The sequence below is a fragment of the Pistacia vera genome, unplaced genomic scaffold (assembly GCF_008641045.1).
Source record: "Pistacia vera cultivar Batoury unplaced genomic scaffold, PisVer_v2 Contig233, whole genome shotgun sequence".
NCBI lineage: Eukaryota > Viridiplantae > Streptophyta > Magnoliopsida > Sapindales > Anacardiaceae > Pistacia > Pistacia vera.
In genome coordinates, this window is record NW_022196039.1 from 68,134 (window position 1) to 85,229 (window position 17,096).

At 34.2% G+C, this 17,096-nt stretch overlaps 4 protein-coding genes across 4 annotated transcripts; 3 read left to right on the plus strand and 1 right to left on the minus strand.

Moving 5' to 3' along the window:
• The first annotated feature begins 172 nt into the window (after positions 1 to 172).
• On the plus strand, positions 173 to 1,765 carry LOC116131415 (40S ribosomal protein S21). The gene is made up of 4 exons (XM_031417059.1): positions 173 to 297; positions 422 to 506; positions 608 to 740; positions 1,473 to 1,765. The coding sequence occupies exons 2-4, from the start codon at positions 457 to 459 to the stop codon at positions 1,536 to 1,538; spliced, it is 249 nt and encodes an 82-aa protein (XP_031272919.1). The 5' UTR covers positions 173 to 297; positions 422 to 456; the 3' UTR covers positions 1,539 to 1,765.
• A 4,804-nt stretch (positions 1,766 to 6,569) lies between these two features.
• LOC116131439 (protein RALF-like 33) lies at positions 6,570 to 7,205 on the minus strand. Its single transcript, XM_031417090.1, has one exon. It carries the CDS (start codon positions 7,167 to 7,169, stop codon positions 6,789 to 6,791), a length of 381 nt encoding a protein of 126 aa, XP_031272950.1. The 5' UTR covers positions 7,170 to 7,205; the 3' UTR covers positions 6,570 to 6,788.
• Positions 7,206 to 9,639: 2,434 nt separating this feature from the next.
• LOC116131443 (40S ribosomal protein S21) lies at positions 9,640 to 11,159 on the plus strand. The gene is made up of 4 exons (XM_031417097.1): positions 9,640 to 9,691; positions 9,816 to 9,900; positions 10,002 to 10,134; positions 10,867 to 11,159. Exons 2-4 carry the CDS (start codon positions 9,851 to 9,853, stop codon positions 10,930 to 10,932), a joined length of 249 nt encoding a protein of 82 aa, XP_031272957.1. The 5' UTR covers positions 9,640 to 9,691; positions 9,816 to 9,850; the 3' UTR covers positions 10,933 to 11,159.
• A 1,463-nt stretch (positions 11,160 to 12,622) lies between these two features.
• LOC116131435 (alanine--tRNA ligase) lies at positions 12,623 to 15,544 on the plus strand. The gene is made up of 8 exons (XM_031417085.1): positions 12,623 to 12,817; positions 12,903 to 13,049; positions 13,157 to 13,269; positions 13,529 to 13,621; positions 13,807 to 13,909; positions 14,006 to 14,080; positions 14,680 to 14,775; positions 15,248 to 15,544. Exons 1-8 carry the CDS (start codon positions 12,734 to 12,736, stop codon positions 15,305 to 15,307), a joined length of 771 nt encoding a protein of 256 aa, XP_031272945.1. The 5' UTR covers positions 12,623 to 12,733; the 3' UTR covers positions 15,308 to 15,544.
• The last annotated feature ends 1,552 nt before the right edge of the window (positions 15,545 to 17,096 follow it).

The following is a 17,096-nucleotide window of genomic DNA, read 5'->3' on the forward strand; positions in this document are numbered from 1 at the left end:
TATAAAAATTATGAAAATTAATATTGGGCCTTATAAATAATTGAAGTGGGTTCAAATAAAACTATTATAATTGGATACCGAAACTGGGCTTTGCCAATAACAACCCAATTTGAATCGGGTATTATTTTGGCCCAATTAACTTCATGACGCAAATTTGTTTTCTTCTCCAGCCGTTGGATTAATGTGAGAGAGAAGATCATCGCTGACTACTTCATCATTAGGGTATTCTTGAGGTTTTGAAGAGCAAAAGGATTTTAGCAGCACAAAATCCACAGAGCTCCTGACTCTTCACACTAGGTAATCTCCCGTTCTCTCACTTAGGACTTTTTAAAGCCCTAATTATAATAGCAATTTAGGCTGTTTTATATTTTTAAGACTATTTGAGTTGATTTAAATTTAATGATTTGTTAAATTAAATCAGGATTTCCGGAAGCAGTAGTTAATACACTTGACAAGATGCAGAACGAAGAGGGTCAAAACATGGATCTCTATATTCCCAGGAAATGGTATAATGATTTAAATAGGTTGAGAAATAGTGTTTTTTTTTGTTTCTTAATTTGGGGATTTTGGCTAAAATGTGATAGTGTGATTATTGTATTTTCTGTAGTTCGGCTACAAATAGGCTTATTACTTCGAAGGACCATGCGTCTGTTCAGATAAACATTGGTCATGTAGATGAGAATGGCATTTACACCGGCCAATTTTCTACTTTTGCACTTTGCGGTTTTGTCCGAGCTCAGGTGCTTCTTCCTTTTTCATTTGATTTTCTTAAGCATCTGTTAGCTAGTAGATACAGAATTTGAGTTTCGTTAGTTTGGGTGGTACATTGTGCTTGTCTTGCAATTCTATAAGAATGATGCCTACTTTAGATTTGTAATTTGTAGCATGAATTGTTGAAATTCTTTCTTATAGTTTTCATGTTTTTCTTTATAGTCAAAGATAATTTTCTCTATGTTTGGCATAATGATGTTCTTAACCTTTATTTATTTATTTTATTTATGTTTGCATGTTCAGAGTTGTGGTGGTTTTGGACGTTTAGAATATTGGCTAGTGATATTTAGTTTCATGTTGAACTTCTTTAGGAGCTTAAATGTTGGTCAGGAACTTTTTAGATATACAAAAGGCCCCTATGTATACTACTTATTCTTATATGAACAGATTATTAAGTGTTCCACATATGATTCATACCAGAGGACATGTTTCATCTCATATTTCTGTGTTGTCTTGAAGAGGAAATACAATTTGTTTATTGACCAGAAAAAATCATGACAGTTAGATAGCAAGTTCACGGGTCAAATTTATGTTTAATTCTTTGTTTATTTGTTTTCAGCTATTTCATTTATGTGAAATCTTCATCCAATCAGGTCTTATAAATTTACATATAGCTGTTGTAACTGGAAATGCTGTCATTTTGAACTGGCTGGCATGCCCTTTTTTTTTGCTTATGAGGTTCCTTCTTTTCTTTTATTCAGGGAGATGCCGACAGTGCATTGGACCGACTTTGGCAGAAGAAGAAGGTTGAAGTCCGACAGCAGTAGAATAATGAAACTATAAATCGTTTGTCTGCTTCCCTGCAAGTATTTTTTCTTGAGGATTTCAACTTTCCAATTTGTTTCTATAACCAATAAATACTACAACTAGTTCTCTAGCGTTTTCGATGTGTTTACTCTTGGAATGAGGTGGTTTTTCTTTCATATATATACTATTACCATTACCATTAAATGATGCTATGTCTTTTCAATAAGAACTAAAAGGGTATTGTGAAAATTTCTGTCAAAAAATTTATTTGCATGTCATTTTCTGTTTATCGATCTATGTTTTCGAGCCATATATGTGATACAAAATTTGTGAATTAAAATCATCTGTGTCTGTGTGATTGCTGTGGTTTAAGATGGAGTCTTTAACTATTGATCTCAAATTCCCAATGGTATGGTTTATGAATAAAGCTATACAACTTATTATTGGTTGGGCCAAAGCTCGGGATGAAAATGTATTTAACTCATCAATTGCATCAAGAAATGCTTTACATGATGACATGTGTTACTGCCTTCTACAGCTTTTTCGTCAAATATGTTTAATTTGAAGGTTACTATTACCACTGGGTGTTTATGCTCCGGAAAAACGCAGGGGCTTTAAAGGACAAATCTCATATATTTATTTTATAAAGCATTTTTAGGATTTTTTTTATATTTATTTTATCTAACTATTTTTTTGCTTATTTAGTTATAATCATTACTTAACTTATTTCAATAATTCAACCTCCCCTCTTTATATGTATTTATATAAAACAACATTCACCAATCAAGCACATACGAATTACAATTTTAAATAAACTATAAATTATAAAATAAATGAAAAACAAAAAAACAAATTTAACGCCTGCAACGAGTAATGGCACTGCACCCGCGAGAGTATGGGTTGGCCTGACCCCCGTGCGCAGTTATGTACGATGCGCCACGTCGCGAGCACGGCACAGTGTTCCTCCTCAGCGCACCGTAGCTTATATACCTCCTCGTCGCTAAAATGCGCCGGTGATCTCACTGTCCATGTCAAACTCCAAATCGAAGTCTTCATCCTCGACAGTCTACACTCTCCGATAGATCCGGTGCACTCCGGTTTCACTGGAAGAAGCCCAGCTGGTGACCTCCATTATATCAAGGCTGATGTGCTGAGGAGATGCCACGTGGACGGCCAAGACTATTGCAGATTAAGGAGGAAAACGCACTGAAGTTTGAGGCTCTCTTTTTGGAAACTCTTTTTTTTTTTGGTGTTGTGTAATTGTGTCGAAGTATGGCAATGTAAAGGATTTTAAGTGACGCTAATAGCGAATTGCCACTGGTTTTATAACTATTTACGGTGTTGCCACTTGACTTTATGTGACTCGCTTTCTTAACTTTACGGCTCTCAATTACTTTCTCAACATCCATAAATCTCTTTTGACCATATAGTCATTTTCATATCTTCTCTTTTTTTTTTTTTTATTTTTTTATTTTTAAGAGTTAAAACTTGACGCTTATTTGAAAACTTTACTGATCTCCGATTACTTTCTCACACTCTAATCATCTTTTGACCAAATAGTCATTTTTATAGTGTTTTTTTTTTAGTAAAACTTGGGCGTATTTGAAAAGTAATATATTAAATAAATAATTACTATGGTGACGAGTGATAATTAGGATTCTTATATATTACTCAAAGTTTTAAATTGATTCACCTCGACCCTTAATAGAATGTGTTGAGTTTTTATCATCAGTAGTTCTCAAGGTCTCGAAAATTAATCGACATATGTATAACTGATTGAACATCCAATCATAAAAAAAAAAAATTAAAATATTTATATCTATAAATATTTTCCAACAGAGCTGCTGGCCACGCAAGCCTGTCCGTTGGCCAGCTGGCGAGGATCTGGCAGCAGTTCACTGAAGTTGGGCGCTGGTAACGGTTGGCGGTAGTTAAATTTTAAAATAACTTTTAAGCTTAGAGTAATTGGTTTTTGAAATGTGAATTATTGAATATCTGTAACTTAGTGGGTTTAGGTGTAAAATGAAAGTTGATGGTGACGATAATAAAAATAATTGGGTTTAGTGTAAAATCAAACAAAAATCATGGCAAAATGAAGAAAGGTGAGGTAGTGGACCAGAACTGTGACAAGGAAGTTGAAGATGGTGTGATGTTTTTCTAACAAAATCATGTGAATGCAATTAAAAGATGTATTGGTGTACCCAAAACCCACTCATATTGGTCAAATGGCAAATGAAAGGCTGCCCGCGACAGCTGACCCTCCAGTCTTAATGCTATAATTTTTCCGCGTTTTGTGGCACGTTAGGAAGCGTTTCTTTTATAAATTAAACGTTTCCTCAATACCCTTTCCCACCTAATAAATTTCAAAATATTACTTTCTCACCCAAAATTATATTCTATTACTATTCAAAGGAAAAAAGTATCTTTATCATCACCATTAGAACCTTCAGTGTCCTCTATATAAACCCCTTCTCACTTCGACACTGATTTCTCACTAATTGTTGGTCACCGCAAAGGTATGATTTCTTTTTTTTAGAGATTTTTGACTCATTTCAACGGTAAATATTCAATTGGTTACCACCTTTAATCTATCAGCCTCCACTCTACAAAAACCCTTTTATCTTAGTTCCTGGTAACTTGTCAACATGCTCTTTGTTCGAGATTTTCATGATTTGGTATTTAAGCAGAGCATACATATTTTAATGATAACAATCAGGACGTGTTATGAGCAGTCTTTCATCTTTTTAAGCTGGAATGTCATAGTACGACTCTCTGTAAAATCATGGTTAGGATCCTTCATGCATATATACCATGGAACGCTTGGAATGGGCACATCATCTGTGCATCTGATGCTTCCTCTTCCTTTTACATAATTTGGCCCATGTTCAATGTCCACTATATTGAACAAGACACTGGATGGTTGTGATTGCCATGTATGTATGAAAGAAAAGAGAAATTCTATTGGGTATTTTGTCTAAAATTTTATCATTTCTGGTCGTTTGCAATGTTACAGTTGTGTAATTGAATTAGTCCTGAACTGTTGCTGAGTCCATTTAATTGTATTTGCAGGTCCAAAATCTTCTTCAGCAGATGGTTTGTTTTCTCTTTTCCACTGTATAAACTTCTTTTGTGAAATACTGAATGTATTGTGAGATATGATGCATTTCTTTTATTGTTTCATCTTGCAGCAATCTAGGTTCCAGACAATGTCCGAGTCCATCATTACGAAGAATATCCTTTTCTATTTTGACACATTAATGACATGTAACTGGGGATTCAAAACAATTATATAATCTTAAAATTATGTGTCTCTTCTTGGGGGTTGTTCTGACATTTTGGGGAAGTTAGATTCGTTTGTCCGTAGTAGTATTTGAAAGGAGTCCATTACTGTTCTGTGGTATCTTGCTTCACTCTATTTATGATCATGTGTTACATAAGTTCATTATCTCTTGAATTGTTACATTCACATTGTTGCAATGACCTCTTTTTGATTTTTCCCTTCAATTTTTGGGGTTAGGGGTAGGGAGTTAAGCTGATTTTAGAGAACATCATATGCTTCAATGAGACTTCATACTTGACTTTAATTTCTTGTGTTGTTTAATTTTGTTTGTTTATAACCTTATGGAATGTTTGATCTTAAATGCTGGACTACTTCTCTAAGATGTTATGGGGAAGCTTGTTCAATTCACAAGCTTTGAATTCATTTTACACATTGAATTCATTGGCTGCATTGCTGCTTATACCGTAAAATGTGTTGTATGTTTTCTAACACACTTGAAACTGAGGTGCATTAAGTGGATTTTTGGTTTCCTTGACTACAATTGCACTCGATGAGATGGGCAACAGGATAAACGAGTTGGAACAGAGCATCAATGATCTCAGATCCGAGATGGGCATAGAGGCCTCTACTCCTTCAGTTCCTTCCAAGCCAAAGGATGAACCCAAGACAGGCAATGATCCATCTTAAGGTTTGTGACACCACACAATGTCAGTTGAATACTACATGGATTGCTGCCATCTTTTTGTTTCTGCATCTGTTATCTGCAATACTAAAAGTTTCAACTTTAAAAGCAGATGACTCTCCAGAGATTTGTAATTAAGGCTATTTTTTATTCTTATTTTCAGTAAGAAATTAATACATATGTTTTTCTGATTGACTGCAGAAATGGTCTTGTCTGTATTATAATTCATTCAAAACTTGAAATTTGAATGTCAGTCTGGTGTTTATATAGTTGAAGTAGTGCATTTGGTTGCATCTGAGAGGGTATTTGTTTTTATGTATTTGTTTCTTTTTCCCATTATTGAATGAATGATGCATGCCACGCGTATGCGCCACTAATTCAGATGGAAGTAGAATTATATAATGTGTTGATATTATTTTAAGATCTAGGGAATTGGATGGTGGCCCTCCACTTGGGTCGTCCAGTAGATTTTTAAAATTTAAATGCTAATATGACAAAGACATATGAGGTGTTGTTTGAGTGGCTATGGATAAAAAAAAAAAAAAAAACAAAAGATGCCATACTGATGTAGATCACATCCACTGATATTGAGTGCTTTTAAGAGAATGTTAATTGCATTTGCACCTTTGCTTTTACTCAGCACAAGAACCGGGTTCCAGAATTGACATTCATGGGCTCCCCTCCAACGGCTGCCAGTTCATTTATAGCTAACAATTTCTCGACTTCCAAAATAAATCAAATTTTATAAAGACATTGCCTTTTTATATGAAATTACCCGCATTGCAAAATAAATCAAATTTCCTTTTAAATTAATAAAATCAAATTTCTTTTATTTTAAATTAATAATTATATTAATAAAGACTATGAATTCTAGGCCTGGCCGAATCAACTTATTTTATATATATATATATTTAAAAAATATTAATTGTTTTATTCGGGCCCTCAGTATTATGAAGCAACATTTCTTGTCTGAAGAAATCTAATCTTGTCTGAAATCTGAAGAGAGGAATTCAAACCACAAATCTACACAAGACCGAGCAAAAAATAAAATAAAATAAAAAATCTGGAAATTGCAAAAAGGACAAAGCATAAACACAACACAAACAATGCTCATATTGATTTGATACCATGTAACACTAAAACGGGCAGATCAATATAATTTACATTAACTTATTTCAATAATTCAACCTCCCCTTCTTTTATATGTATTTATATAAAACAACATTCACCAATCAAGCACATACGAATTAACAATTTTAAAATAAACTATAAATTATAAAAATAAATAGAAAAACAAAAAAACAAAATTTAACGCCTGCAACGAGTAATGGCACTGCACCCGCGAGAGTATGGGTTGGCCTGACCCCCGTGTCGACAGTTATAGTACGATGCGCCACGTCGCGAGCACGGCACAGTGTTCCTCCTCAGCGCACCGTAGCTTATATACCTCCTCGTCGCTAAAATGCGCCGGTTGATCTCACTGTCCATGTCAAACTCCAAATCGAAGTCTTCATCCTCGACAGTCATACACTCTCCGATAGATCCGGTGCACTCCGGTTTCACTGGAATGAAGCCCAGCTGGTGACCTCCATTGATATCAATGGCTGATGCTGAGGAGATAGCCACGTGGACGGCCAAGACTATTGCAGATATAAGGAGGAAAACAGCACTGAAGTTTGAGGCTCTCATTTTTGGAAACTCTTTATTTTTTTGTGTTGTGTAATTGTGTCGAAGTATGGGCAATGTAAAGGATTTTAAGTGACGGCTAATAGCGAATTGCCACTGGTTTTATAACTATTTACGGTGTTGCCACTTGACTTTAATGTGACTCGCTTTACTTAAGCTTTACGGCTCTCAATTACTTTCTCAACATCCAGTAAATCATCTTTTGACCATATAGTCATTTTCATAGTCTTCTCCTTTTTTATTTATTTTTTATTTTTTTATTTTTAAGAGTTAAAACTTGACGCGTATTTGAAAACTTTACTGATCTCGATTACTTTCTCAACATCTACTAAATCATCTTTTGACCACATAGTCATTTTTATAGTGTTTTTTTTTTTAGTTAAAACTTAGGAGCGTATTTGAAAAGTAATATATTAAATATAAATTACTATTAGGTGATCGAGTGATTAATTAGGATTCTTAAGTATATTACTTAAAGGTTTTAAATTCGATTCACCTCGACCCTTAATAGGAATGACTGTTGGAGTTTTTATTCAATCAGTAGTTTCAAGGTCTCGAAAAATTAATCGACATATGTATAAACTGATTTGAACACTCCAATCATAAAAAAAAAAAATTAAAATATTTATATCTATAAATATTTATCCATACAGAGCTGCTGGACACGCAAGCCTGTGCCGTTGGCCAGCTGGCCAGGATCTGGCAGCAGTTCACTGAAGTTGGGCGCTGGTAGCTGTTGGCTGTAGGTTTAAATTTTAAAATAACTTTTAAGCTTAGGAGTAATTGTGTTTTTGAAATTGTAATTATTGAATATCTGTAACTTAGTGGGTTTGAGGTGTAAAATGAAAGTTGATGGTGACGATAATTAAAAAATAATTGGGTTTAGTGTAAAATTCAAACAAAAATCATGGCAAAGATGAAGAAAGGTGAGGTAGTGGACAAGAACTGTGACAAGGAAGTTGAAGATGGTGTGATATTTCTCTTAACAAAATCATGTGAATGCAATTAAAAGATGTATTGGTGTACCCAAAAGCCCACTCATTTGGTTCAAATGGCAAATGAAAAGTGCTGCCCTCGACAGCTGACACTCCAGTCTTAATTGCTATAATTTTTGCGCGTTTTGTGGCACGTTAAGAAGCGTTTCTTTTATAAAGTAAACGAATTTTTCCCACCCAACGTTTTCCTCAATTTCCCTTTCCCACCTAAAAAATTTCAAAATGTCACTTTCTCACCCAAAATTAATATTCCATTACTATTCAAAGATGATTCTGACAACAAAAATTATCTTCATCATCACCATTAGAACCTTCAGTCTCCTCTATATAAAACTCTCTGTTAAGGCCAAAAAATGTCCTCGGCCCAAATGGGATAACGCATCTGACAATGAGGAAAAGCCCATGCCCAATCCCAATGCAGCCCATGCCAAAACTCCCCGAATAAGACCCATTTGATATGAAGTACAGTCAACCCAAACCATCTGGACACAAGCCTCCTAATCCCAGTATACTTCCTGGACCTATGGTCGAATTCAGAGCCCACGGTCACCTACGGATCACATTCCTACTTGAACACTGATAAAGTAGTCCACTTCAATCCTAACTCCTCCAAGGTCCGTGTCAGAGTCATACTTGGACTCCCCTTCACGGTAGGATAATAGGGCCAAAAGATATATCCTTGGAGGAAATGAATTACTATGAGAATTCTCAATCCCACTAGGATTGGGAGACCAAACAATCACTATTTAAACAAATGCCAGCCCTCTCATAAGGCATATTACATTACACCTACAGATCCCGGAGTTCCCGCTTGAGAACTTCATATTATAGCCGTAGTCACAATCTCTGACTAGACTTCTGGTCACTATCATTCGATCCACCGGCCTCAACTCTACAAAAACCCTTTTACCCCGGCTCCTGGTAACTCGCCGAATGCCGACTGAGAAGGTGAAGTGTATTGTGGATATTAACGGAATATAAATGTTGGGTGGAAAAGTGGTATTTTGAAACTTTTTGGGGTGGGAAAAAGTTGTTTACTCTTTCTTTATACTATACTAAACAAATTTTACAATTATTTCAATTTAAGATAAAATTATTCTTTTTTAATAATTCTTGGTCTGCCTCTAAATTTACATTCATTTCGTATTAATAGAGTATTATCATGTCCAACAATCATGTAATTACTGAATAATAATAATTATCATTATAAAATTCCTTTTTGATAATTTTAACTATAAAAATTATGAAAATTAATATTGGGCCTTATAAATAATTGAAGTGGGTTCAAATAAAACTATTATAATTGGATACTGAAACTGGGCTTTGCCAATAACAACCCAATTTGAATCGGGTATTATTTTGGCCCAATTAACTTCACGACGCAAATTTGTTTTCTTTTCCAGCCGTTGGATTAATGTGAGAGAGAAGATCATCGCTGACTACTTCATCATTAGGGTATTCTTGAGGTTTTGAAGAGGAAAAGGATTTTAGCAGCACAAAATCCACAGAGCTCCTGACTCTTCACACTAGGTAATCTCCCGTTCTCTCACTTAGGACTTTTTAAAGCCCTAATTATAATAGCAATTTAGGCTGTTTTATATTTTTAAGACTATTTGAGTTGATTTAAATTTAATGATTTGTTAAATTAAATCAGGATTTCCGGAAGCAGTAGTTAATACACTTGACAAGATGCAGAACGAAGAGGGTCAAAACATGGATCTCTATATTCCCAGGAAATGGTATAATGATTTAAATAGGTTGAGAAATAGTGTTTTTTTTTGTTTCTTAATTTGGGGATTTTGGCTAAAATGTGATAGTGTGATTATTGTATTTTCTGTAGTTCGGCTACAAATAGGCTTATTACTTCGAAGGACCATGCGTCTGTTCAGATAAACATTGGTCATGTAGATGAGAATGGCATTTACACCGGCCAATTTTCTACTTTTGCACTTTGCGGTTTTGTCCGAGCTCAGGTGCTTCTTCCTTTTTCATTTGATTTTCTTAAGCATCTGTTAGCTAGTAGATACAGAATTTGAGTTTCGTTAGTTTGGGTGGTACATTGTGCTTGTCTTGCAATTCTATAAGAATGATGCCTACTTTAGATTTGTAATTTGTAGCATGAATTGTTGAAATTCTTTCTTATAGTTTTCATGTTTTTCTTTATAGTCAAAGATAATTTTCTCTATGTTTGGCATAATGATGTTCTTAACCTTTATTTATTTATTTTATTTATGTTTGCATGTTCAGAGTTGTGGTGGTTTTGGACGTTTAGAATATTGGCTAGTGATATTTAGTTTCATGTTGAACTTCTTTAGGAGCTTAAATGTTGGTCAGGAACTTTTTAGATATACAAAAGGCCCCTATGTATACTACTTATTCTTATATGAACAGATTATTAAGTGTTCCACATATGATTCATACCAGAGGACATGTTTCATCTCATATTTCTGTGTTGTCTTGAAGAGGAAATACAATTTGTTTATTGACCAGAAAAAATCATGACAGTTAGATAGCAAGTTCACGGGTCAAATTTATGTTTAATTCTTTGTTTATTTGTTTTCAGCTATTTCATTTATGTGAAATCTTCATCCAATCAGGTCTTATAAATTTACATATAGCTGTTGTAACTGGAAATGCTGTCATTTTGAACTGGCTGGCATGCCCTTTTTTTTTGCTTATGAGGTTCCTTCTTTTCTTTTATTCAGGGAGATGCCGACAGTGCATTGGACCGACTTTGGCAGAAGAAGAAGGTTGAAGTCCGACAGCAGTAGAATAATGAAACTATAAATCGTTTGTCTGCTTCCCTGCAAGTATTTTTTCTTGAGGATTTCAACTTTCCAATTTGTTTCTATAACCAATAAATACTACAACTAGTTCTCTAGCGTTTTCGATGTGTTTACTCTTGGAATGAGGTGGTTTTTCTTTCATATATATACTATTACCATTACCATTAAATGATGCTATGTCTTTTCAATAAGAACTAAAAGGGTATTGTGAAAATTTCTGTCAAAAAATTTATTTGCATGTCATTTTCTGTTTATCGATCTATGTTTTCGAGCCATATATGTGATACAAAATTTGTGAATTAAAATCATCTGTGTCTGTGTGATTGCTGTGGTTTAAGATGGAGTCTTTAACTATTGATCTCAAATTCCCAATGGTATGGTTTATGAATAAAGCTATACAACTTATTATTGGTTGGGCCAAAGCTCGGGATGAAAATGTATTTAACTCATCAATTGCATCAAGAAATGCTTTACATGATGACATGTGTTACTGCCTTCTACAGCTTTTTCGTCAAATATGTTTAATTTGAAGGTTACTATTACCACTGGGTGTTTATGCTCCGGAAAAACGCAGGGGCTTTAAAGGACAAATCTCATATATTTATTTTATAAAGCATTTTTAGGATTTTTTTTATATTTATTTTATCTAACTATTTTTTTGCTTATTTAGTTATAATCATATTCATATATAAGACAAAATGGTTTTTGTATCTTTTTGCAGGATTTTGTGCCTTAGATTATGGATTTGAGTAACTGTAATTGCATGTTAAAAACATATCATTTATTGTTTTATTAAAAGTATAATTGGTAAATTATTTGATTTTACGGTTGGATTTGTCATTAAAACAAGATCTTCATATTTTGAAAAATTAAGATTATTGATTTGTCATTGCTAAATTTAAAAAATTCTCAAGTAACAATAATCCTTAGCCTAAAATCGGAAATACTAATAAAAAAGATTGAAAAGAACTTTTAAAGGTTTTTATTTATTAGTTTCTTTTTTATTTCTTACAAAAGTTTGTTTCTCCCAAAATACCCAGTCCCAATAAAGGTAGACACATAAGCTGATAGAACCTTTTTACTCTCCAAAAACTCTTTCTCTTTCCCTTCGGAAAACAGTTTTCCTCTCCCAGGATCCGTGGCCAAGAGATGGATCCTCAGTTACCCTTCAAGAAACACTTCTCCTCACCAGGCTAGGATCGGTGGCCAAGAGATGCATCCTCAGTTGTGTACACATGGTCCGTAATATCCATAGTAGATGGAACGTTACCTTTTAGGGCGGCCGAAAGTTTTTAATTTACTCCAATATCCAAAGTGATTTAGATATCTTATATTTATCCAAATAAATATATGGATGGTGCTTATGATTTGTCAATAAAATTAACTCTAATATATTGTATTGAAAAATGCATAAACCATGAAAGACTAAATTTAAAAGTTATGTTTCCAACTATCAATGCCATAAATATGACATCTTGCATCCACATCAGTCAAACCAAATTAAGGGAAGCAAAAATATGTTTTAATTCTAGTGATGTGATTGAAGGGGTTGAATTTTCTGTTTGTTCCTATTTAAGTCTTATATCAAAAGCTTTTTCAGTCTCTGTATTGAGGAAACGGCACCGTTTTCCTCTAAATATGGTCGTTTAGGACGTGGTGGTTTTTGATTCGTAATTAATAAGAAAAACAGACATGAACAAAACTTGAAAGAACAAAGCCAAAAATATAATGAGCAACGAACTGAACTTTTAGCCTGAACGAAGTTGATTACTAAAAAGGCTTGGACATGGAAGTGAACCCGACGAAGCTCGATTACTATGGCGACATGTCTAAACTTCAATCAAAATCGACACTCATTTCCGACTGCAAGGTTTCACTTTTAAATATCTTATGACAAAACTATGCTCCACTATCATCAATTGACATATACTTTTTTTTTTTTTTGGTACTCGAAGGGTGATGATGGTAGACGTGCATTGATACTGGAGTCGACAATATTTCATCCACAAGGGGGCGGTCAACCTTCTGACACTGGCGTCATCACTGTCGCCGATTCTGACTTCAAATTCATTGTTCAAGATGTTCGATCAAAGAGTGGGATTGTTAGTAGCTATAATTCTTAAACTAATTTGTAATCTGTTTCTGTTTTTGAATTGATAGCAGGGTTGATTTCCCTTTCTTTTTTTTCTTTTTTAAATTTTTAAAAAAGGTTTTTCATTATGGGGTTGTTGAGAGCTCTGGTGGGGATTTTGAAATATTGTTAGAGAAGGGGAAAGAAGTTGTTTTGTGTGTTGATGAATCAAGGCGCGTGCTGAATTCGAGGTATGAAATTGTAAGAAACATTCGTTTTCATTCGTGTGTGCTCAAGTGTTTAGTTTTTTTTTTATTATTTTTTTTTTTTTGTATTCTGTATTTTGTATGTTTATGATGACATGATTTATAATTTGTTTAAAGAATTGAAATTTTAATCACATCTCTGATTAATTTTATGATTCTCTTCAAATAGATGCTTCAGGGATACACTTGGTTTTTGTGTACGATGTCCTTTGTATTAATATGTTTTATTTTTTTGCTTGTGCAGGCTGCACTCGGCTGGGCATTTGCTGGACGCATGCATTCAAACTGTCGGATTAGGGCATTTGGAGCCAGGAAAAGGCTACCATTTTCCCGATGGGTTTGTTACAAATCAGCTCTAAAATATGTTATGCTATGTTGTTTATCTGTTTTATTGCTATTTATGCAGAGATTCTTGTATCCTTTCTAAATGTGTCCCCAGTAATGTCATCCAGAAGTGGTGCTACATGTATGTGCAAGTTGTTTTAAGGAATTTGGTAATTTTAAAGGTGTTTTTTTTACTAGGCCGTATGTCGAATATAAAGGCTCAGTTCCACAAAATGAAGTACAAAGCAAAGCAAAAGAACTGGAGTTAGAAGCTAATGCATTAATATCTAAAGGAGGGAAGGTTGGTTTAATCTTGTTTTTTTTGTCCTTGATGGGATCCTATCTGACGTTTTCTGTGTATCAATCTTTCTGAAATGCCTTTTCCTATTTGTTTCAGGTTTTTGTTGCTGTATTACCATATGAAGAAGCTTCTGAACTGTGTGGTGGTTGCCTTCCTGATTACATTCCCAAGGTCAGGAATTGATGCTCAGTGCTAAAAATTATCTTCAAATCTTAGTTTGTCTGTAGTGTCGTTATTTTTTGGAAGAAGTATTAGTTTAAATTTTGCTGGGCACCAAATAGATGTTTACAAAATTTTCGTTTTGGGATTGATAGTGATCGACCACCAGCACTCACATCCAATCTGATCAGAGACATTTTCTAGTGTTTTCTGATATTCTGATTAGATCATATATTACATGGAGAATAACAAGGTTCAACATTTCTGGGACAGTCACTGAGCTCCATTAGAGAATAAATTGGAATATCATGTCTGACTATAATGCTATTATAGAGGACATTTATGGGAGCCTGAGTTAGCTAAGTCTTATTTTTTAGTATAGAATGTCAATTAAAGAAATTTTTACTGAGTGTTTGGCAGAAAACATGCTTACTTTGTAGACGAGTATGTGTGGACATTCGCACCTGTTAGATTGACAAACTTTCTGTGGACACAAATTTTCTTGTCTCATTTCATTTTTCTCTGTTAGTCTTTCAGTACATCTATCTGCATTTGTTTCTTTTGTAGTGCCACAATATTACAAATTATAGCCCTTTCTGCATCTCTTTCAGGGAAGCACTCCTCGAATTGTGAAGATAGGGGATAAACCTGGTTGTCCTTGTGGTGGTACACATGTTTCTGATATTACAGAGATTGTAAGCATGAAGGTATACATTATCAGTTTAGTTCAAATTCACGTATGCTATTATGATTGACAATCACCACTTACTATAACGTTCGATGGATAAACCTTACGAATCAATAGAAATCCATAGAGGTTGATGGGATTTTCTGGAATCTATGTTTGCCTGCCTATGTAACAGGGCAGTAAACATTGGCACTAGAATCTCATTAGATATAACATAATCTTAGACTAGACCTCCAATCCTACCATAGACAATGGAGGTCCACCACGGATAACTATAACTTATTTAAAGTGGGAAGAGATGGAAAAAGGATATTTTTGTATGGTTTTGTTTTGATTTTTATACGTCTATCTTATTATCTTTATTATATTTCATGCTGTCTAGATGGATAATATCTATAATTAAAAAAATATATATTTCTTTTGGAGTATCAAAAAATCTGGGTGGAGATATATTACTCAGCTCTTTGTGCCATGTTTTGATTTTTGTTCAGGTTTCTCAAATTCGAACAAAGAAGGGAATGACCAAAGTTTTCTATACAGTTGGAGCCTAATGCTTTATTAGCCTTTCACTTCCATTGAAGAAAACTATTTTATGAATATGAAGCCATGCATGCTCAAACCAATTAGCCGTTTTAAATGTTATCAGATATGCGATGAAGCATTTCTGGGTCATTATAGTTGATCTACTCAAAAACAGATACACATAATTTGGATATGTCCAGAAATATGCCGACTTTTTGTTATACTTATGGGATCTATAATGTATGTGAAATATCAAAATGCTTGTATTATATTCGCAATTTTAGCCTTATTGGTCATCCTCTCAGCAGCCCATTTAGACCTTTTTCATGTTTGACGCCTTCTAATAATAAACACACGCTTTTGTGTGCCTTAGTTCACACGTATTTGATCATGTCCACTGGAGAAAAAAAAATGAAGCGTAGGAAGCAAGAACATCGGTTGTGTGTATTTTGTCTTTCCTTTGCTGATACAGCTGGAAATCAGACGTCTCCCCCACATTGTGTTGTCTTCTTTTGACAGCTTTGTAGTATTCTTTGAAGGTAACAGCTTGCTTCTGTTTGTCATAACATTATTTGTTCATAGATAATTACTTCTGGATTCTTCTCCTGTGAAGCTATTCACCTGACTCATAAAAATTTGGCCCTTCCCCACCTCCTTTTGAAGTGTTGTCATCTCATTTCACATTGCTTTCTTTTAAATGAATTGAGGTAAGAAAAATGTTATCCTTACAAAGACTTCTACAAAAAGGGATACAAAGTAACATTAACAAGAAGAAAAAAACAAAGAAAGAACGGAAAAGGAGAGAGAGAAAGAGAGAAATCATGAAAATCAAGAGTAGGGATTGTCTTTGTATGTGTTTTTGTTAAACTAGCATTGCTCTTGAGGTAATTTTTGTTTTCCTTCTAAAGGAATACGGTATTGAGATTTTTTCTCAAAGCGCGGCGGTTTGTTTCTAAGATTGCTTCCGGCTCCTTGTTTCATCGAAATAAAATGAGAAAAATGATAAATGAAGTGAAATCCATGACCGTTTTCGTCAGGCTAAAAAAATTTAGAAATTAGAAAAGAGAGGATTTGCAATTTGGGTTTTGTTTGTTGCGTTGAATGGTAGATAAAAGTAGCTGTTCAAACCTTTAGTGGTAATGGATTAACACACGATAAAAGGTCACAATCCGGTGTTGATGGTTGAATTCTTGTGGCTTTAATAGTGATAAGAGCAAGTGAATTGCGAAGGTGAGCGGTGGAAATGGATTGGAAATTGTTTCACGTAGCTCCATTTAGTGGGCGTACGTACGAGGAGAAAGTACTTGTAATGTGGTCCATGTATTGAAATCAACAGCTTGGCAGATGTAAATTCAGGTTCTAATCTTTTAAGGCGTCTTGGTCAAGCTATCTTCTGTCCCCACCATATCAAAACTTTGGTTCTCTTCTCAAGCGCCAATGAGAACCCTATTTCACTACTTCTAAGTAAAAGGTTAGAAAACATAATGGTGAAGCCAGCTCATATACATATAATATTTTTGTTAGTCGAAAGTGTTCAAACTAGTTTGTGCGTATCTCAACAAATTCTTTGAAACTTTAAAGTTAACAACCGAATAAGCCTCCAGTGATCACCCTTATTAACAATTAAGGTTAATCAAACTCAAGACTTCTTGATTAATACACCCAAGAGCCCTAGTTAATCACTCAACCACCCAGCAGTGGTTAAAGCCAACTAGTATTTTGGTGTTCATTGAAAATTCAATCTATCCATTATGTCCTTGTATACATTTGTTTTAGCCTAAGAACCAAAAACAGCTCATTATACATATTACATTTAGG